Source organism: Lonchura striata, chromosome 2 (genome assembly GCF_046129695.1).
Source record: "Lonchura striata isolate bLonStr1 chromosome 2, bLonStr1.mat, whole genome shotgun sequence".
Classification (NCBI taxonomy): Eukaryota; Metazoa; Chordata; class Aves; order Passeriformes; family Estrildidae; genus Lonchura; species Lonchura striata.
In genome coordinates, this window is record NC_134604.1 from 91,784,708 (window position 1) to 91,808,305 (window position 23,598).

The following is a 23,598-nucleotide window of genomic DNA, read 5'->3' on the forward strand; positions in this document are numbered from 1 at the left end:
AAGGTAATTGGTCGTAATTTCACTGTTTGCAAAATGCCCAGAAGCCCATTTCTGGCCTGAAAATCCAACTTTTTCCTTACCCTGAGAAGGTATCCCTGGTTAAGCTGCCATTTTGTCTTATGACAGTTTTGTTTAGGTCAAAAAGCACATCGTGTAAACTCTGTTCCTCAATTTTCTTTGTGGTTAGCTCAAGTATTTGTGTATTTCTTCGGAAAAGTTTACAAGCGTAGCAAGTAGCAGCAGCAGTCTCCATTTTGTCTCCTGTCAGAACCCAAACTTTAATTCCTGCTTTCTGGAGTGCTTCAATAGTGTCAGCAGCTTTTTCTTGTAGTCTGTGAAGTCAATTGACAATATACATTTATGGATTGCTTGGGAATGAGAAAGGTCTTTATTGCAAGATTTTCATAAACAAATAAAAAGTTTCAATAGAAGTTATCAGATCTAAAAATTTTCCCCTAAGTATGACTCCAAAAATGTTTAGGGGACTAGTATATGTTTTTGAATCTTTTCAAGACCTAAAGGTTCTTCCTTCATTTCCTCAATACCCATTTTGTAGTCCTTTCCTCTGAAACTTTTGCCTGTATCTTGATCAAGAAATTACATGGTTCAAATACAATGATTTTGTACACGTAACTATTATTACTTGCTTACTAAGTTATAAAGTTACCATGTGTAATTTTAGTAAGCCAAGGGTGTGGAATCAATTAAAATAAGGGGTTTCCCAAAAAAATCTCTAATGCAGAGGAAGTCTTCAATTAGTTTATCATCATCACTGAAGAAAAGAAACTAAGAAATGTACTAACTAACCGATCTTCAACAGCTGTAGCACCAAGTAATATAAAATCTCTTTCTATCTTCTCATACACTTCTGCCAATTTCTTATCCCGCTCCTGAAGGGCCAACTTTGCACTCTGAAGCAGCTTCTGTACATTGCTATATTCTTCTGCTGTGAGCTTCTTATATGCAACACACAACGTTCGCAGTCCCTCCTAAAGAAATAAAATGCATTTTACAAAACTCTTCTTAGACTTCTTTCTGGTGTTTATGCTGGAGGATTTGAAAAAGGAACATCATGAAGTGAATAAGTATAAACTAATATAGTATAGTATTGACTAGGATATGGTTCAGCTTAATTATGTTTTACTCTAAAAGCAGTTACAACCTGATGGACCAATCTCAATCTCCCAGAAGATAAACAGCTTAGTGATTCAACTGGATATATGAGATTACAAGAGAAGGCAAAGTCAAGGTAAAGGTTTCCTTCCCTATGTGTACAATTAGGCAGGATGAGTCAGAATAAATAATAGTAATATAAATAGTAGCTCTACACAGTCTGATTTTGATGCTGTGTTGCAACAGATCCACAGACTGTGACCAAACGTCACAAACAGAACTGAAAGTGAAAATCCAACTGTACCATTTCAGTCAAGTGAAAACTAGAATTTAGCTGTGGGTGTTTCAGACTGCATCAAACTTCTGGACTGAGTGATGAATAAGAAAGGGAGTATATAGATTGTGTAAGGTGGGAAAAAACACAGTAAAGTTTTGCCACCTCAGTTATATATTGCTTCTCACAACACCATTTAACTGGCACTTCAGCTTCCTTAACTTTAATTTATGCAGTAGGTCTTTGTATAGTTACTTATTACCAAACCAAGAAGGACAATTATTAAAATATCTCCCTGCCTCTTGAAATTTATAAAAGCAGGTGCCAAGCATTTTCTTTGAGAGGCTTCTGTGTGTAGGAGCCAGTCTTATTTCCAATTATGCAGGATTAATAAATAGGTGCTGGTCTGGATTTTTTTCCTTGACAGATACTGAATGGATTTGATATGCAAATATTTTTCAATTTCATTAGCCTCTTTCACTTGTAATCAGATAGTTCCATATAATGAAGCTTAGTAAAGCACTTTGAGAGCTTTTTGCTTCAAAAAAAAAGCAGGTGACACTGTAGGGTTTTTTTCTCACATATCTGTAATAACACTTTGTTTTCAGTTTGAGTACTGGATGCCGGCAAATTATATTCTATGTAAGACTGGCAGTTGTCCTGCATTGCAATGAGTTCTGCATATTTTCAGATACAACAAAATTCAATAATTGACCACTCCAAATACTACCTTCAGGTAAAACTAAGTTCTAAATTTCTTTTGAAGATTATCAGCCAGTTACATAGCTGATTTTTAGCAAGCAAAAAATATAAGATATTGCTGATCACTGCACTGTCTCCCCAAAACTTGTACAGCAAATGTAGCAAATCACAGTTGCTAAGGCTGGGGTATGAAACTAGCTATAGTTTTTACAGAGATTTACTCTTTTTCACTTTTCTTCTATTCAAAAATTAATTCAAACCACACTTGTGAAATTGCCTGCTAATGAGCTAACTGATGACCTCTGGTTTAGCATACAGTTGTGCACATCTAATGTATTCATACTGCACCACAACTGACATTTGGAGGATGAGATGGAAGACAGATGCAAGTAAGGGAGTTACACAGCCTGCTAGTCACAAAGCCTGAGTGAACCTTGACATAGAATAACCTTGGTGCCTATAAAAACATATCTGTTAGCAGAAAAAGCAGGAGGTCAGAACACTTAATTTCTTTTGGACACTGATATCATGTGAACAGATCAATAAAATGGAATCTTACCACTGCATTGCGCTGTACTCGGGATCGTACTTGCTCAATTTTACCTTCTTTAACTCTAGGAAATATGGAGGAATCTGCTCCCTTACAAAACAGAAATATATCCCCTAAAAGAGACAACATATGGAATTCAAAATAACTAAATATACTTTCTTCAAAAAACATCCAAATTAATAAGTCTTCTAAATGTTTTCTTCCAACTTTTTTGTAGTATTTGTACTCATGCTAGTACCTGGTCCCTTATTTTATAAAGAAAGGCATACAGACTGGGTTTAATGCTTAACTCTGATAAATCTGAAACAAATTCAAGTGAGACAAAAAAATTGAACAGAATGCGACAGCCTTACCTGCTGAAGATTTAACAATTACACTCATTCGCCGTCTCACAGAATCAAAACTGAAAACCTCTAATAATTCAAACCTGAAACAGAAATAGAACACAGAATTAAAACTGAGAACCTCCAATAATTCAAATCTGAAACAAAAACAAAACTATTTTTTACACAACTCTGTTTTTTTCTGATTCCTACATTGGTTATTGTGACTTCAAGCATATAAATTAAACATTTCTTCTAACATGGAAGATTATGTTGAGTTCCATGGAATATGGAACTAGCACAGAATGAAACAGCAGGTTGCAAATAATAAGAAAGGAAAGCCCTTAGCTCCTAGTTACTTGAAACAGAACTTGTATCTTCAGACATAGTCACTCTAATTTAAGTAGAAGACTAGAAACCTTGCAGGAGAGCACTGTACTGATTATAAATTTTCTATGTATAATACTTAGACATAGCCTTAGAACTTGAAAAGCATGCTTATACTCGTCGTTATTCTATATTTTTCTAGTTTTTATCATTCCTAATCTACCAAAAGTGATGATCTAATTCCATAGTCTTGCTCAAATGTTGATAGATGCTTTATTCAAATAAAAGGAAAAATATTTCTTTATACTGGTTTTACACTTGCTATTATTTCTATTATTTGATTTTATCACATGTTCCTTTCCTTTTTAAGAGGAAAAATGAGCACAAGCTCTTGTTGCAGTTTTGGTTTCATCAGTTTGTATACTTCTATCATTTACTCTCTTATCTATTTCCATTAATTTAAGAGAGCCTCTCTTTTCCAGTGCAAATGTAAGCTATCCAAATCATTAATCCCAACTTTTTCAGGATTTGTCTCCGTCCAAATCTGCTTGTTTAATTAGATCCTTCAGTCCTAAGTCCTTTTAACACCCTAGATGTCAGAACTGTGCAAAGCTGCATCAGGCCCATGTCTACAAACTGTGACGCATTTGGGAGAAAATTCTCAGTGATTACAGTGATTTCTTCTGAGTCACCAAACAATACTGACTCCAGTTCTTATGAGATGAGCCTAAAAAGTCTCCATATTATCCTAAAGGGGGTAAAGTAACACCAGGGTTCCTATATTTGTGTCTAAGAGTCCCTATACAGTTAGCAGAGAACCCAAGCAGGAAGATATGGTTATACCACAGACTTTAACAGCAGATACATAGAGAAATGTAAGGTAAATTTTCAAGGGTATGTACATACCCCAGAACAGTGTACTATTTCAGTATTACTGAAATTTTGACTCATATTATTGACCAAATTTATTCTACAGATATTACCCTCCTCTAAATTCCATGGATTATCTGTGAACAGCAAATTGGGTACACAGCAATTTCTATTAAGAATATATAAAACCATCAGGAGCTATTAGATTAGGTCATAAATCCCACACCACACCTTCATTGTCATATCAGTATTTTATACTGCATATAATGTGAAAAAAAGTGAAAGTAATTAAAGTTACTATATTTTCTTTATTTCTTACTAAAACACAAGGTTCCTAGCTTTCCTGACTTAAAAATTCATCTGTAGGGAAACAATGGTTTATTAAGCACATGAACAAAAACTCAGTCTATTTTGCTATATTTTAACCACTCACTTTTCTATGTTATTTTCCCGATTTAAGATCTCCATATAATTGTCTTTCAGCCTTAAATAGGTGTAACCAAGTCTGTAAAATGAAACACAGAATAAGAGAATGAATGCAACAAATATATAATCATCCAGTCTAAGCACTGTCATAAGGATTTAAGACTGAGCCCACAACAAATGAACACCAAAATCTCAAACTGTTTTTAGTTGATTTTAGGCTATGAATATTGATGAATTCATGTTAATAAAGCGATCAGCTGTAGACTACTTGCTGTTTGCTATAACAATTTTTGTTCTGAAAACAAATTTGAGTTTTAGTGATTATATCTGTAGTTTAGAAAAATATAATACCTAAGTACACACATACCTCTGTATTCCTTCGACTAAAGCAACTTCATCAGGTGATGATGATATATATATACAAGGTCTTCTTGGTACCTGGTTTTTCTTCAAACCATCTACGCTATCATCATCCTTTACCTGAACAGTGTGGCAAAGACAAATAGCTCGGAAAAACAGTTCCTCTCTCTCCTGAAAAATAAAAGGAATGGTTGTCATTACATGCTATCACTTGAAAACTCTTCTTCTGGGAGGTGATCAATATCACTGATTACTGCTGATTATTAATCAGACAAATGCAGGCTCCTTGAGGGGGAGCCAGGTCTTTCCCTGTAGTAACCACACAATTGTGTCACAGCTGTTTGTACCCTTAGGATTGCATTCTCAGTCAAGCTAATGATGCAAAAAAACCCCAGCCCATCTTCTATGGATGCCTAGATGCAGCTCAAGGTGTTTTTTCTTTACTTTTGCTTAAACTTTAACAATTTGCATTCATTAAATACTAGCTCAGATATCATTTAGAAGTCCTGAGTTCAGACAGAAGGATGTAGTACCTGGAACACAGGTCTTAGCAGGGCTTACAGATTTCAATCTCTTGAGCAGCTTGAACACCCCTCGGAACTAAATAAATTACTGAAGGGTACATACTTTGGCAGCTCCAGCCAACCACTTCCTATAAAATTTCAGATGGTATGGTAATGACAGCTCCTGGCACCAGAAAGAGATTTCTATTTCATGGATACCTCTCTGTGTTATATCTTTATCTTTGTGCCTGAAACCTATTCTTCTGTGCTGTTACATACAAACTGTCTACGCCATTGTGATTCCAAGATAAAAACTCGGCATACTGCAGGACCACATTTTGAGGGCCACGGGTGAGAGACATAAGGCTGCTGAATTACACCAACATATTTTAAGAGACCTCATTTTGTCACCGTGAGGTGAGTGTGAATATGATACTATAATGATGTAATAAAAAATACATTGTACTTTGGCTGTGATTATCCTGCCCATATACACTCTGTTCACCTGTTGGCATGGGAAGACTCCCAAACTTTCAACTAATTTTCAACTTTCAAATATCCACCATACATACATGCTGTAGGTAGCACACTTCAGATGTGGCTAAATTAAGTCACATTTTAAGGTAATTTAATTTGATCATAAACCATTCTCTGGCCACATTTTCACTCAGTGATGACTAAATAAGTGATAGCACTAGGCCCTATTTTCCCCTTTGAGGATTTTCTTGTCTTGCTTTCTCTGGTGTAGCTAAAGGTAAATGGAAACCAGTTATCTCTCTATATAGCTATTAACCAGAGAAACTTCTATATTTAGTGTTCAACTCAGCTTTGCAACTGCATTAAAATGAGAAACTACCCATTAAGCCTTTAAATCTCACTCTTAACTAGGAAATGAAAATGTCTATGCAGTTATCTACTTTATTTAGTAAAATTCAATAATGTTGAATTTCAAATATTCCCTTCATCAGTACAGCTCAATTTTCACATTTCACTGTAAAAAACCAAGAACACAGAAAGAGTTAGCATACCTTTCCACTACCTCCTGGAGATGAATCAATCATATCAATGCCTGTACAATCGTGGAGGATTTGTCCATTGCAGATAACATGTGGTATATAAACATGCCCTTCAATGCAACATTCTACAAATTCCATATTATTCTCAGTTAATGTTCCTGTTTTATCTGTGAAGACATACTCAATCTGCAAATGAGCACAAAATAAAAACAGCAGGAATGTGAAAAGAGATTTTCCAACATCTCTGAACAAAACTCAGTTTATTAGTGGGCTACACCTTCCTTTGAAAATCCTGATGCTCTTTCAGAAAAGGATGACAACACTTTCTTTTGGCAGTTATCTTCATAGAAAGATTTTATCCTACAAGAGTATCAAATAATGTGATCTTTAGCCTCATAATGCATGTAAATGATGTGTTTAACCTACTTCCACTCTTCTCTAAGTTCTTAATGTCTTTCTTGCTGCAAGACAGGTATTTATAGAAACAAAATGCATACAAATTTCATTTCCAAGAGATTATTATTTAATGCACATGCTTGGATGTGGATCAGTTACTATCAGAACAGTCTTTAGGGTAGTATCAGAATTCCCCACTACAATAACCTTAGTTTAAATCAGGATTGTGGACACATACAGTTATACGCCTGGGCACCATAATTGCCCTGGAAACACTCATTTTGTCTCAATATTGAACTTTTCATTAACTTTATCTTTTACAATGAGCCCCAGTGCTTAAGTCTAACAACATTAAAACTAAAACCAAAATCTGAACTATCAACTAGAAGAACTAGATTGGCTCAATTTTGGATCCTGGATATAGGTATTGTATACATACTGCATATCATATTTGATAAACTAAGAAAATGAAGTAACTTAAGGAAGTAAACACTGAAAATAAAGCTATTATTTAGACTCCATCAGATTGTTTATCAAACTTTGCCATTTTTGTAGTACACTGTGCAAAACAAAAACCAAATATATTTTTGCTCAGTCTTCAAAAACATCATTAATTATGCACACTTTCCACTGAGACTGACTTTTATCATCTGCACTAATCTGAAAAGGCAAATGCCAAATTTTCCCGTGGCTTTTTATCTGCAATAAACTTTCCAAGATTCTTTTCATCTCAACCCCTACATTCGGTTTCATCATAAAATTTACAAAATGCTATCAATCAAGTCATTCAGTGTGTTGCTTTGTCACAGTGTTTCCTCATGTTCAGACAGACCCTCCAGTTTCAGGTTGCGTCCACTGTCTCTGGTCACCACTGAGAAAATCTTGGCTCTATCCTCTTAGTACTCTCCTGTTCAATATTTGTATACATTGGTAAGATCTTCTCTGAACCTTCTTTCCTCCAGGCAGGACAGGCCCAGCTGCCTCTACCTGTCTCTGCATGAGCCATATCCCTAAGCTGTCTTTGCACCCATTCACTGGGCTCCCTCCAGTATGCCCATGTGGCAGTACTGGGGAGCCCAGAGCTGGACACAGCACTCCAGGTGAGGCCTGGAGAGGGCTAGGATCACCTCCCCTGACCTCTTGGCAACACTTTGCCTAAAGCAGCCCAAGATACCCCTGGTCCTCTTTGCCATAAGGACACACAGCTGCCTCATGTTGAACTTGATTTCCATCAGGACTCGTAGGTTTTCCAGCTGGATGGCCCCCAGCCATCCAAATCATTCCTGATCAGGATGGGAGGCGGTACTGACCCCCAGTGTGCACTGCTGACCACCACCCTCTGAGCCCAGCTGTTCACCCCCTGTTCAATCTACCTCACTGTCTGCTCACCCAGGCTGTAATTCACTGTAATTCTTGGAGACAATGTCAATTCTTTGCCATAATAATGAACTACCTGGTACCACCCTTAATCCAAATAGATATGAATCCTTAAAACATTTATTCCAAGTCTGACTAAAAAAAGAGAGAAATACAGCATCATATTTATTTGAAAAACCTACGAAAACATTTTAACTGAGATCTTAAGTATTTTCTCAAACAAAATTTATCTGTACCTGTCTCAAGGCGATAATTTTCCTAACACAGAACAGATGACAACTGATCATTTTAATGGATGAAACTTGTGTCTGGAGACTAACAAGAAGGGTTTGGGTTTTTTTGCATCTAAATTTTAATCTAAGGAAGCTAGATGTTTATATATTTCCCTCTATAATCAATAGAGAGGAAGCGTTTATCCCTTAATACTACAGTAGTACTAATTGAATTTCACTGACTGGGTATGAAATCAGAATTTTTGATTCTGAAAATAAAAGTATCTCATTTTATTTTTAAAATTAATTAGCACTAAAGAAAATGCACATGTAGCTGCAAAAATCTCCAAAATAAAACAAAACTAAAAAACCTTGAAGTAACAATTTAAAAATAAAAACTTACAGTAGAAACAGTTGGAAAAAAAGTATAATTCAATGAAATTTACCTGTCCCAACTCCTCATTGAGATCAGAAGTGTTCACCAGTGGTCCTTCACCAGTACCCTCATCAAACATTTCCTCATCCCATGCAATGAAATAAGAACCAAGAAATTTCTGCATTTCCACAGTGACATACATGGATACAGGAATAATGTAGTTGAAAAGAACCATGAATGCAAGGAAGTCTGTAAAAGCTTGAAGAAACTGACAAAGAAACAAGATGGAAATATTAATTTTTCATGTACCATTAAAGAGTGCATGATCACTACAAGTATTTATAAGTTGGTTTTTGTCAAATAACTTTTGAACAGTAAGCAACACCTTTCATAGCTCAGCAGAGGATATAAACCTTCATGATTTATAACATCACAAATAGCATGAAATAGAGCTTTTCCTTTGAAATTTGCATTTTTCTTTAAAGTTATACAGGTGTAGAATACTGTTACATAGCATTGTTGTAAAGTTCTAGAGCAACTAATGAGCATGGTGAAGACTTTTTGGGGAACAAGGAAAACATTAACATGTACACTCAAAAATTACTAAAAATTGTTCCACAGCAACTCTTTTAAGGATTATCAAATTACGTAACTTTCAGGCAGCATTTCATAAATAAATAAAGGGTTTCCTTTCCCTCTCTCAGCATAAGCAGAATATGTGCACATAACCTGGCTCAATTTTTCAGTGGTGGAGACTAGGTGGAGCTACAGTCAACCCACTGAGGAGGTTGAGACAGTGCTACTGGTGGTAATGAGAATCCTAGAATGCCTGCCTAGCATGTGCTCCTCATGCATTTAGGGTAAGGAAGCAAATTTTCCCCTAGTCTGACTAGGAGGATTTAGTGAAATAAATGTTGTGCTTTCTGTAGGGGAGGGCTCAGCTCACTGCTTTGGATCCTCTGGGTATCCATTCAGGACAATGTCCGTGTTCCTGTAAGAACATCTGGCATTGGTGACTGATGCTCTCTGATGCCTTGAGTGCTCATAACAGAGAAATATGAAGCTAAGCTTTGAGGGACATGTTTATGGAGATTCCCACAGCAGATTATTTTGAAGATGTCTCTTACAGGACTGCCAATAGCTGTGGGATTCCTTCCAGCCCTTGTATTTCTCAGCAAGAGGTCAATTCTTTAGCAATTTATATAAATAATAGGCAGCTCCACAACACTTTCATGAAGCTTTTTATATTAAACCAGACATTTTCTCATCAGTTAAATTCACACGTACAACTTAAAAGGCAAAAATGTAACATACAAGCTTTCTACAAATACACTATCACCACTGTCAGCAAAAAAACACGACTGGTACGTAAGCAGGCTGTATACACTTTTCAGCAGAATCTCTACAGATTAAGGGTTTAGGGAAACTTTCTTGGTATTATAATTTATTTCCATACCAAATTTCTTTTCTTTTCAGGCTCTGTTTTCTGATTGTACCATGGCTCATCACGAAATGGTTCACTCTGCCAGGCATACTTCAGAACAGTATTTATTAGTGCTTTACTGACGAGAATACAGAGGTATACAACAAGAAATACATTCATTGATCTAAAAAAAAAAAAAAAAAGGGCAAAAAAAGAATTCCATTAGCATATAAACTACAGAGTTTATTAGAAAATGTTATACTCAGTGTTATACATCAGTCTGGTACTTGCTACGAGTGCTAAGATGTTAAATAACTCTTCCAAAGTGCTTTTCCAATTAGGAAAAAAAATTACGGACATTATTTCCTTTTTTTAATTTCTATTTTTCTGTTTTTATAGTTGTTTCCAAAATGTGTGTGACAAATAACCAAAAATAATATATTAGTGAAAACAACAGTACAGATAGAATCGTAACAGAATAACGGGGCTTTAATCTGCAGACCTTTTCATGCCACTTTGCTGAATCATTGTAAGTTCACTCACAGAAGTACTTTCATAGAAAGAAAAAAGCAAAACCAAACATTTTGCTACGTCGCTTTTATGTTTTAACTCTAGGCAGATCTAAAAAAAGAGCAAGAACACTTTGCATTTAAGATTCTATTTTCATTAATGATGAGCATGAACGAAAAGCCATGGGTTATACACCAATAACAATAGAAAGGGACACATCATCATTGCTCAGTCACTGTGTAAGAGAAAGGCTGTCAGCTGGTCAGTGCCTCTTGCCTCAGACCATGACATCTTGTTTTTCACAAGGCTGGACACCCAACTCAGAGCTGATGATTTCAGATAGCAGAGTAGGGATAGAGAATAGTAAGGATAGCATTGTCACACTTTCCCATCATATGTATCTGTATGGAACTTGTTAATTTTAGCTAAACCATGGAAAACGTGCCACAGACAAGCACTGTTACAAGCAGCTGATCCAAAGTGAAGTGCATTAGAGAAGTTATTTTTACTGAATTCAAAACTTAATTGCAATTAAAAGCATTGAAGTCGAGGATAATAAAAAACACAGCCTTGGAAAACTGTCAATAAATGTACTCTAAACAGTGAAAGAAAAGTCTTACGGAACAACAAAACACCATATATTAAAGAGCTAAGCATAAAATCAAAATGGCTTTATTTTTTGAACATCTAACAGGAATACTTTGGTATTAAGAACCTCACTTATATGGTGTTATATGACTTGCATTATAAGTAAAATATTATTTTAAAATAAGCAAATTTTAAGTCCCTGTACCTATTTTCTTTCATTTAAATCAATGAAACATCCACTTTCAGAGACAAAAAAAAACCACCTGATTTGCACCATTTAAATCTGAGCTTTCAAACCCCAAAATAAGTATTATAAATTTTACTTCTCTACAGCAGATCGCTTCTGTGATTTTGACTGGTAATTTAATGCCATCTTAGTTTCCATGCCAGTGTAGATAGCAACACCTGAAATTAGACAACTTGTTTTACTAAAGGTTGCACAGTGCAGTTAACTTTAAAAGAGCACAATTCATTAGATTATTATATTCTGTCATTTCTTTAATTCTTTAGTCTGAAGAAAGAAACCACAGGTTTGGATGACAACCCAAAATTAGAAATGGCTTTATTATCTTGGTACTTTGAAATTTTAAGCAGCATTTACATTCCATTCCAGTCACAGTTTCCAATTGCTAAAGTGTTTCTATGTAACAATTTTAAACATCATTAAAAAGTTGTAAAACAAGTGACTTAGTAGAAATCATAAGCCCAGTAGTAACTGTGAGCTTGTAACCTTGTTTGATGCTTGCTTATTATTTCAGGTTCCATTAAAATAGTCAATAGAAATATTTACCAAAGATTTTTTCTGTGTTCTTTAAAGTGGCTCCTCTAAGAAGCAGATTTTCAGATCCTAACGGCCTGCAAAAGGTAAGTATTACAAAATTTAAACATTTAGAGGAAACCATCAGACCTTAGTGGAAGTCACATAAAACAGGAAATTAGTTTTACTAAAATGCTTTTATTTTAACAAATTACAAGGCATATTTAAAATTTTAAAGTGAAAATTAAAAATAGATAAACAGATGCCTAAAATTAAGCTCACAATCTCACAATTCAAGTCTTAAACCAATGCACCTAAACCCCACATATGTAGGTACCCAAATAAAGACTCAACATCCTATTTGCACAGTACTTATTTTTAGAAATATTAATTCTGTTATTTTTTAGGCTTATATAAACTATAGTGTCCTGTACAATAGAACTTCTTAAGGACAATATACTCCTCCATTTTATTTTGAATGGCATACAAGATATTCTTGATACGTGCTGTAAACATTTTTTAAATGCTAATAAATATAGGTAAAATAATTTATTGAAGGGTACAGGAATTAATGTAAGGACCTCAATGAAGTTTAAATAATATTTAGGAACATGAAATGTACACTAATCATCATATAAGTTCAAAGCCAAGGACTACTTTACAGAGACCACATGCAGAATTGTCAGATTCTATCCATACAGCAATTAAAAATCAAATCAAGAGGTACATTCAGAGTTTTCCAATGTTATTCCAAGTGCACTTGTGGTATGAAACTCCAAAAAAAAAAAAACAAAACCAAACAAAAAAAAAAAAAAAACCAAAAAAATCAAGAAACTCCAAATAAACAGGGCCACAATTCTGATGTAAAACTCAAAACTACTTTCAAGACTAGTGGAACAGTGTTACACAAATGACCCAAATCAATCGACAGTTTTCATAGCAGATGGTGACAGAAAATAATGTATCTACAGACACACTGAGGTCAGGAAGGCACTTAGCCAGCACTGCCCTGCCTAACTCCCCACGTGCTGGGACCTCGGATATCCCCTCAGCAAGCAGCTTTTTCCTCCTATTGCTTTGCCTCTTTGTGGCAAGAATCGGAACAAAATCAGGTACAGCAAATTTGATGTTGCCTTCCTTGAACACACAGCACTATGGACATTTTACACAGAAATACAAAACATACTTTGAAAATTTATTTAAAAAATTATCTGACATTTTCAAACCCTTCAAAATTTAAGAAAAATGAAATACACAAGTGATACTGTTTATATTGTTTAGTGCACTACCAAGATCTCCAACTAATGGGGCAGTATTGTACAAGTGCTGTCAAAATCCTAGCAATATCATTTACAAACTAAATACATTGCAGATAAAATTTTGAATAAAGTTGAATAAAGACATTAAAACACTACAGAGAAATATGAGTAAGATGAAATATCAATTATTTATGAAATAGCAGTCTGGAATTTTCTAAGAGAAAAGTATTTTATCATTAAAACATAGCAGCACAATGTTGGCAAACCTAAAGGTAATTCTCATTATTAATACTTATTGAACTGTGAAATATTTAAATGTGTAGAAACTCTGGATTTCCCCACCTTGCAATAGGCTCATTCCTATCATGGTAAACATTTATTCGACCAACAAATCTGAAAGGGAAATATACAAGTAGTTTAACAATACTGCTAATAGATTATTTAAGAAATATTTTCTGGAAAGTATGTATCACAGAGATACATACTGATCAGGCTCCAATTATCCAGAACATGAAAAAGAACATAAGAGATACATATAGATATACACTTAAAACATGTAAATACAAAAATACACAGAATGGTAACTTGACAAAAATTTTGCAAATAAAGAAGTGTAAAAATTAGGGATAAATCTTCTAAGTAAACCCATGAACAAGAAATAAAAAGTCTTATTCCCTAAACTACCTGAGGTAAGTCAGTGCAATTACTATCTTTTACAACATCTAAAGCCTACAGCTAAATTAAAACCAAAGCAAACCAAAGCAGAGAGCCAGTAAGTAATTCTTCCTCTTAGTATCTGTCAGTACATTTTATCTGTATATGGTGGCTTGACCCTGGATAGCAGCTAAGCCATCAGCCCCTGGCTCCTTCCCTCCCCAGCAGGACAGGGAAGAGAACTAGAAGAGCAAAAGCAAGATCTTGACAGTTTAGTAAGTGAAGGGAAAAAAACAAGTGACACAACGGCAATCACTCCCCACCTCCCATGAGCCTGCCAATGTCCAGCCAGTCTCCAAGCAACAGCTGCTTTGTAAGACTGCCCCTGCCCCTGGTTCTATTGCTGAGCATGACACTATATGGCACAGACCCTCTGGTCAACAGAGGTCAGCCATCCTTGCTGTGTCCATCCCAAGCCTCTTGCCAATCCCCAGCGCATTTGCTGGAGGGGCAAAATGAGGAACAAAAAGTTTGACACTGTCAACATTTGGCAACAATAGCTAAAACCATGGTGTGTAATTAATGCTGTTTTAGTCTCAGAGCAACAACACTACACTGGCTGCTATGAAGAGAACTGACTTCATTCCAGCCAGACTCAGTACACTGTATTTGCAATACAACAGTCCAAGTGGACAATTTAATGCAAGGGGGATTAAGCTGGACATTAGGGTTCTCAGAGGAAACTGGGGAGCTGGTGGGCCTGTTACCCCAAAATGGAACCTCTGAGGCTCATAGGAGTGGTAACCTGTCTGCTTAGAGAACATACAACATGGTAGGGCCACATCTGAAGACAAGAATGTACAGTTGGTTATGATGCATCATGATTCAAAATAACCTTGTGCCTTTAGAAAAAAAGATTTTGTTGAAAAGTAAAGTTTTAAGTAAGAATCAGCAGAGATACAAGCTGACTACCAATAAACATTTTCATTGTCTCAAGAGCTGTCCCAAAGAATTTCACCATCTATAATAGCATGAGTTTCAACCTGCAGTCATTCACTTAGAGAATATTTTAAATATTCACAAGTATTTAAAAGAAGGATCAAGCAAGTGATGGACTTGATACTCTAAAGAACCTGTTCTCAAGCAGATTTCTAACCAGCTTCTTAATCACCAAGATCACAGAAAAGAGATGCCTTCACACCTCAGAAACAAGCAATGTTTCTTCTGCATCTTCCAACAGTATTTGCTCTCAAAAGAGTGCATTTTAGCTTAACATCATATTGTTTTCAGTGTATTATTTCAGCTTTTTTTTTTTAGTGTGGCAGAAAAAACAAGTGTTCTCTTAATGGTATAGGACTTCTTATATTACTATTAAGAAAGAATCCTCAAAAGGGGCTTCTCAGCATTTCTCATTAGGTTTAGTGGAATTATGTACAGCTCTTTTGTAAAATACTGAGTATTGTATGACTTTATACAATTGTAAACATTTTTCTTCATGTTCTGCATTAAAGTGTTTTCCTAATCATGGTGACTTCATGCTGCCATTAGCTGGTATTTCAAAGCCTATGATATGAGGCTCGCAGTTAACAACAGCAGACGAAAATCTGTATTTCAAATAGTCTTGACAAAATTGAATTTTTTTCTGGCTGACATCCTGTCAGATCTGATCAGATAGACAGTGGTTTTACTTTGTAATGTGACTGATGAAGTCCTTTACCAGGACTAGAAGTGCTTGCCATTTACTTACTGTTCATTTGTGCTAGAATGTTACGATTATCTTCAATTTGCAATATCTTTGCAAGAGTCTTTTTAAGCCACTTCAGCATTGTGTGAGTGTTATTTTACTTAAAACTAGATAATATAATTTGTAAATCCATTTAACTGGATACACATAAATGACAATACTTTGCAATATGCTGAAAGCAAAGGACTGAGTGCCACAGGCAATTTCTCCATAATGTAGAACACACTCTTCCTCTGGAGAACCTCACAAATTGTATGTGACATACAGAGAGGGTATGGGTGCCAATATCAAGAAGTATACTAGGTATTAGTAGATCTTAACTTCTTTCTTACTTTTGTATTAAAAAAAAAAAAAGAAAATTAAGTTTTAAAATTTTCACCATGTTCCTCAGTGGACTGCTTTGTATCATCTCCCTTTGGAAATCACTACCCCAGAGCACACCTGGGGAGCTACCTGCACTAAAGGAGTATGGATGGAAGACCTACCTGACTTCAAGCTCACTCTGGGGCTCACTCTAACCAGAAAGATGCAGCCAGTATCCTTTCATTATGATTTTTTTTTTATTTATTGCTCAGGTACCTTAAATGAAACAGGTAAGAATTATTGTCTTACTTATAAAGGTCAGGCTGAGGTTGTTCACATTCAATGGTAGCATGTAGTGCATCGATTTCCTGCTCATTGTGAAATGCCTTTGTGTCTTGAACAGCATAGTAAGTCTGAAATCAATAAAAACATGTAAATAAAATAAATAACAGATACACAAGACATTAAGCTGTACATACAATGCAGTTCAGCATGAAATTTACTAACTTTTATGTAAGAGCTCATAATTTAACTAAGAAGCATCTATAAATGCTCCTATTTGGGCATCTTCTTACATTGTCCTTTTCAACCATTTTTTTAAATGATTCTACACTTATGTGGAAGTACCTTGCATTGTACTCATAAATCAGGTCACCATGAAACCATATACATACAAAACATTTGTGTATTACCAATGTAATCTGCATGCCTATAGTGGACACAAACAAAATCATAAATAAATGTCTTAAAACTTCTCATAAAATAATATTGCTTTTAGAGAAATTAAGTCAGATGGTGAAATATGAATCACACAAATTAGTATACTTGGTTACACATACAGGCATGAAATCATATTGCGATCTGCATATAAAATTAAAAGCAAACTTTGCCTTAGAATAAAAATGTAGAACATTTAATTACTTTGTGACTGGATTCACCATCCAAACTAGTTGTTGTAACAAAACATGTTCCATCTCCTCTACTACTTGATAGGAATATTAAATCACATGGGAATTTTTCATCTTCTTTTACCATTACAATATCTCCAACCTAAGAAAAAAACACAGGAAAATAAAATGCACATATGTAGCAGCCAGAATTTCAGATTTATTAATACAACTATTTTGAAAATTCAGTAATTTTTATTTACACTAGGATTTTATCACAAGAGTAAGAAACTATGGAGATATCTCTGGAAAACTGAATTATACTTTGTGGAATGAACGAGATCAACTGCTTCTGGCTTTCCCCTCAGGACAACCACCCTACAGGTACTGTCTTATTAAGTTTTCCAACATTATTTGAGAGATGGAAAATATTTTACTTGTTTTAAAACTAAATAGAACAAAACTGTTTCAAAAACACCAGGAGATATGAGCTGCCCTTAGACACAGCTGAAAAAGCCAACAATTTAATCTGCTGATGAAAACAGGATACATTATTAGCAGAATTTTTGACTAGAAGTCCATCCTATTTTTATCCATGTTTCAAGGTGAGTAAAATAATTTTTATTCATGGAAACACAGATGATATTTTCCAGCATGTTAGAATGTTGCTACAGAACAGCCAACCAATTACAAATTCAAAATATTCAAGAAAAATTAGGTTTCCTACATTTTTGAAGATTTAACAAGTGGCAAAGACATACTCCATGTTCTATGAGTATTAGGGTTTTAATAAAAATCTCATCGAAAATACATATTTTTTGCAATTTTTCATGTAGGTCAATACCTGTTCAATGTACTTTTATGTCATAATTTCTTATAATAGGACTCAGCTTAATCATTGCTTGTGATAGCCTTATAAAGATAAATTCCACTATCTTTAGCAGTTCGCAGGAGTCATTTAATTGCAGTTAGGCAAAACAGCCTGATAAAAATCGCAATAGTAACATCTAAAAATAAAATTTTAGAGTAATTATTTAAAAAGAGATTTATTTAATTGTAGATATGAAAAAGGCTTTTTTTTCTTAACCAGTAGCAATGAAAAAGTGCAGATTGTACACATGGCACAGGAGAACACAAACTCTAAGCATATCTGCAACAATCAGGTATGAAATTCTCATTTTCCTCAATCCAAACCAAAGTACTAGTACATAGCATCTTAATACAATTTAAAAGCTGTTCCAGTATTTGCCACTATGTCAGCTAAGGATGCAAAGGGGACAGAGACAAGTTCTTTCTGCTGGAAAGTGACAGGACCTGAGGCAGTAGGCACAACCTTGAAATGTGGGAGGCTCCAGCTCATTTTCATCGCGCTGCTGACTGAGCACTGGGAAAGCTGCCCAAGGAAGGCAGTGGAGTCCCCATCCTTGGAGAGACTTGAAACATGTCTAGACAGGGTCCTGAGCAAACAGCTCTTGGTGGCCCTGCTGAAGCTGGGGGCTGGAGCAGAAATCCTCCAGTAAAATAAAGTAACACCACTGTCAGTGCCAACCTCCACCATTCTCTGATTGTGTGAAAAAGAACTCCATTTTTTAGCAATTATTTTTTTCCTTGTTTAATAAAGCGTTCTCAAGCTTTAGGTGCAGAGGGGTCTACTTTTTAAAACCTAGTCTGTTTTCTCATATAATAGATCTGAGAATTTCACCCATTTATAAATACACACAGATACCCCTTCTATAGACCTTCTGAAATACAATAAACAGGGGAGAAATTAAGAAAATAGGAGGGACAGATTAACCAATAAAATTCAAAATCCAGTTACATGGTACTTGAATATTTTTCTTTGGAATATTTAACTGGTTAGTTAATACACCTGGCATTCTCAAGCATGTGATGTCCTAATTTTTTTTATTACCAGGAAGCCCTAGGCAGAAGCTATCTCATGCAAATGGAAGGTCACAGCAGAAAGGCTGTGAACACTGTTCATATACTTATGCCCAAAAACAGCAGAGCAGAAAAAGACATCCAAACAAATATACTGAAACTAAAAAAAATCCAAACAAATATCTATCAAATTTTCTGAGTTCTAAAGAAAATAATGTTAAGAAGTTAATCTGCTCACAAAAAAAACAAAAACAAAAAAAAACAAAAGCAAGAAAAAATAATTTTCTGAAAATACACCAAAAAGGGAATGTAGCAGCACCCACAAGGTTGATGAAGCTATTGTGATTTGATGGGTTTTGAGAAAATATTTAGAATGTATTTTGTCTTTATGTATGCATGTGTCTCTATACATAGCACTGACTGTCACAATCTGGCTTAAGTAAATTATTAATGTGCATAATAGTAATTATACCCCTTCCCAGAGAGCATTCAAGGCCTGGTTAAATAAGGCCCTGAACAACCTGGTCTAGTGCAAGGTGTCCCTGCCTATGGCAGGTGATCTTTAAGGTCCCTACCAGCCCAAAGCATCCTATGATTCTGTGATAATCATAGTGGACAGAAAATAGAGAAAAGATAAGTCATGACAAAAATTCCAAGTTAAAAACAGAAAATGAAATTAACATTTACAGAAGGAGTTAGTTAATTCCAGTTAAGCAAAACAGCCTGATAAAAAACAGCAGTTGTAACATCTAAAAATAAAATTTTAGAATGATGTTAATAAATGAGATTTATCTAATCTCATTAGACAGTATAACTCATTAGGAGTTTAATTTTATAGAAGTATTTTATTCAGAGACATAAAATGAAAAATTAGTATACAGTAGATCTAATCATTAAATGCAATAAATGCTATATCATCCTACTACATTTCTGTATAACTTCTTGAAATAGCAAATGTGAAGTGTACAAGAAGGGTGAAGTAAAGTCTGACTCTCAAAATCTGTTAAGTCATAGTTACTTACTCTTAATTTTCGGCTTTGCTTTCTAACCAGTTTACCATGCTGAATGAAATGAACAGGGCATTGATTTATTGCATTGTCGGCTTTATGTCGCAGCCAATCTTCATAGCCCTAGAAAAGAGTGAAATGCAATGGTGCACGTTTGGTTACAAAGACACAGAATATCTCTAGCTTGTAAGAAGAATTTTAAGAATTATCCTTGGATCATTGTAAGGGAAAAATATTCTCACTAGAACAAGTGAAAATGTGATCCATGTTAGCACTAGAGTTGTACTGTATATCTATGAAAAAGAGCATTCATTATTACAATTAGTCAAAAAAACCCTTATTTGGATAAATAAGGGCTTCAAAAGTGCAAAACAGCTTCTGGTATTTAAGTGATCATCTCTTGTTCATGCTCTATTGACTCGAGTAAGTGCACAGTACTTATAAAAGCAGTTGTCAAGAAAGTGGTAGTGTAGGCAATATATTTTGGAAGAATGGGACTTTATCCTGTAAGATGGCAGATATGACATGACAAAATGTTGCCATATTTGATGACTGTCATACAATTAAGCCAAATCTTTTAACTCTATATACAATATAGAAGAATATTGTGAAGAATTTTGTTTCAGTAAACTTTGCAGAGTACCCTATTGTTAGTGCTCAATTACCCTATGGAATTTGTGGTTTATACAAGTAGACAAACTAAAGGATAGGCAATCTACAACTTTCTTTTGAAAAGGCCCAGCCATAAGACGAAGTTTGGGACTGACAAAGCAATCAGTGGTTAAGAGAAGGAAAATATGGATTTGTAGTCGGAAGCATTTTTAGATCTAACTCTCTTGAGTGCATTTGAAAATTCAATGCGGAACAAAAGCATCACTACCATGGATGCTCTCAAAAATAATCTGGGAACTCACAGAGACTTTATAACTTTAGTGTAATATAATTGCAGGGGTTGGTACAGCTCCTCAAGAAGGTCCCAAAATGTACGCAAGTTGTTGGGAAGAAAAATCAAGGAATTACACAGAACTGTAGTACCAGACATATAAACTCCAGCTTTGGTAGGTCACTATTAACAGTAGGACTGCTAAGTGTAACATTTAAGATCTTAAGAGTGGGAAAGCCACACTAAAATACTAGCTCTTGCATGTATCACAATTTTTGCTCGCCAAGAAGTGCTGAATTTAAGCATAGAATATACTCAATTATGAACAGTTACCACTATTCATAATTGTAAAGAAAGAGAAATGCAACTCTCCATAGCTTCTTTGAAGACTCATGGAGTCTGCATTTAGCATAAAGACTGTGAAGGTAGAAAGGTATCTGTTAAGGGACAACCAAATCTGTTCTGTGTCCATCTGGGGTGGAGTTAACTTTCTTCAGAACAGTCCCGTGCCGCTATGCTTTGTACTTGGGGCTAAACCAGTCTTGGTTACACCCCAGTGTTTTGGCTACTACTGAAGAGTGTCAGCATCAAGGCTTTCTCTTCAACCTTCTCCCACAGCAGACCAGCAGGCTGTGGTGGGTAAGAGGCCGGGAGGGGGCATTGCTTGGACAGCAAACCCAAACTGACCCAACTCTCTCTTTAGTTTTACTTCTGCTCATTACATTACTCACCTGTTTGATAGCTGTGACAGTAATAACAAACAGAAGTGGAAGTCCACTTGTAACTGGACTAGTAGGTGTATCAATAATTAACTGCAACAAAAAGAATGAGTATTTTCTGGTTATATTTTTGTGAATGTAAGCAGTCAATCTTTCAAGTAAGATCTTTCAAGCAATTTCATGAATGTGTTACAGGACATCAAAGAATTTTAATTGAAAAAAACAGTATTTCAATACAACTTTAAGAATGTGTACTATACTGATAAAAATTTGAAAACTGGATTCTATAAGAAGATAAAATATTGTAGTTAGATCACATTAATATCAGATGTTAATGCCTTGTAAAAATATTTGCGTGCAAGACTTCAAGGCAGTATTAGACTGGAAAGCTGCAGCTTCAGAAGCAAAATTATGGAGCACCACTAGAAATTAGCATGGCACTGGCTTTACATGTTATAAAATAGAGCTGTTCTTTTGCACACAAAGAGTAAATTCCGAATTATTGAAGTGGGGCTTCTGCAAATATAAACAAAGAGGCAGAATTCACGGAGGGAGTGCAAATGACAAAATCTAAGTTGTGCTGGGAATCTGCATTGCTTTTCTTCTACAGAATCTGGTCTGCAAAGTAATGCAGCTTTTCACTTAGTAAAATTTGTATTATTTAACACAATAAGTGACTGTGACAGGTTCAGAACTAAGACACCTATAAAGCAGCACACTAGGTATTTGTGGAACTCATTTCAAAAACAAGTATTTGTGTATCTCACTAAGCAAGCATCATATCAGTACCTATTATTTCAGTTCTCATAGGCTTTGATCACAGTATAGTTGGACAACTGTGATCGAGACGTTATATTGTTATAAAATATCAAATTTTTGCAAAACAAAGAAAACTTTGTCATCAACACAATTTATAGTAACAGTTTTACTGATCTGGATGTTTATTACAAAATAAAAATTACAGACATTCTTTAAAATTTTTTCAAGACATAGGTTTTGATGTGCAACTAGTGCAGCTGTCAAATTCTCTTCACATTAAATTCACACTGACAACCTGGAAATTAAATAAAACCTCTTTTATCACATCATCAGTGTAAAAAAGGTTTCTAGGCACAACCATTTACCTCCATGGTCATCAAAATCAGGTAATTTTAAAACCTTTTTCAACTTCTCCCTATTTCAGAAAGAGCACAGAACTATCTGGGAAATGGGGATAGCTTACCTGAACAAGGAAAATGATGAGAAAATAGAAGTTAGCTATTCTTCTGAATTGCTCAAACAAATTTTTTGGTATAAAGTTCCAAAACGTGTACTGAAAACAAATGCACAGATTATGAGCGTTTATGAAGAAAATACTATTCACATTCAATTTTATAATTCATATTTCAAGATTAAACTAAACAAGAAGTAGCAGTGTTTTTGTTACTTAGTTTAGTAACTTACTGAATTTGAATCTTAATTGACAACCATGTATTCTTAGAATAGTATTGTTTTCCTGAACTGCAATAATCTTTGTACTAGAGACTGTAATAATTTTTATCTAGTACCAATGCTTGTCCAGAGTTAGCATCCAGAGTTCGTTAGTTATGGAATGGTTTATTTAAAGCTGTTAATGGATTTTAAAAGCACCTTAGTAATTTCAAAGAGCACTTTTAATTCACTTTTATGTTGTGTTCATAACTCGAGATAGGTGGCAGGCAGAGTTAACTACACAGTAATAGCAAGACAACCAAATAAATGCTGTCAGCTCTTTTGTTCCTTGGCAGGGACACAAAAATATTCCTCAAGATAAACTACAGTGGTGAGTAAGAGTAAGTGACTGCATATTTCTGCACTGATCTTACAAATTACCGTAAGTATTGTAAAATGACATAAGAAACTGTACATAAAGCTGCAAATAGAAAATGTAAAAACTTCAAATTTAAAAAGTCATGTAAAAGTGATAAAGGACCTTAACATCATCTAATCCCCATCCCCTGCCCTGCACTCTTTTTACACAGCTCACTCCATAGCTCCAGCAAAACTTTGCCAGGATTGCTTATTGGAACACATGTAAAAAAATGTCAGCTAAAATTGTGTAAAAAAGTTTGAAAAATAACTTGAGAAAACTAACACTGTATCATCTTATTATCCAAATTATCCCTTGACACATAATAAA

At 35.0% G+C, this 23,598-nt stretch overlaps 1 protein-coding gene across 1 annotated transcript in view; it reads right to left on the reverse strand.

Annotated features, from left to right (window-relative positions):
- Positions 1–23,598, reverse strand: part of ATP11A (ATPase phospholipid transporting 11A) — a 110,886-nt gene that overhangs the window by 19,701 nt on the left and 67,587 nt on the right. Inside the window, exons 3-19 of the mRNA XM_077781577.1 lie at positions 22,663–22,752; positions 21,453–21,533; positions 19,854–19,961; positions 16,985–17,113; positions 16,373–16,476; positions 13,705–13,755; positions 12,137–12,201; positions 11,670–11,751; positions 10,282–10,432; positions 8,896–9,093; positions 6,477–6,650; positions 4,953–5,116; positions 4,593–4,664; positions 2,993–3,066; positions 2,649–2,752; positions 808–989; positions 81–332 (exon numbers count right to left, since the gene is read on the reverse strand). Coding sequence (XP_077637703.1) covers positions 81–332; positions 808–989; positions 2,649–2,752; positions 2,993–3,066; positions 4,593–4,664; positions 4,953–5,116; positions 6,477–6,650; positions 8,896–9,093; positions 10,282–10,432; positions 11,670–11,751; positions 12,137–12,201; positions 13,705–13,755; positions 16,373–16,476; positions 16,985–17,113; positions 19,854–19,961; positions 21,453–21,533; positions 22,663–22,752 — 2,081 coding nt within the window. The remainder of the gene's footprint in view (positions 1–80; positions 333–807; positions 990–2,648; positions 2,753–2,992; positions 3,067–4,592; positions 4,665–4,952; positions 5,117–6,476; positions 6,651–8,895; positions 9,094–10,281; positions 10,433–11,669; positions 11,752–12,136; positions 12,202–13,704; positions 13,756–16,372; positions 16,477–16,984; positions 17,114–19,853; positions 19,962–21,452; positions 21,534–22,662; positions 22,753–23,598) is intronic.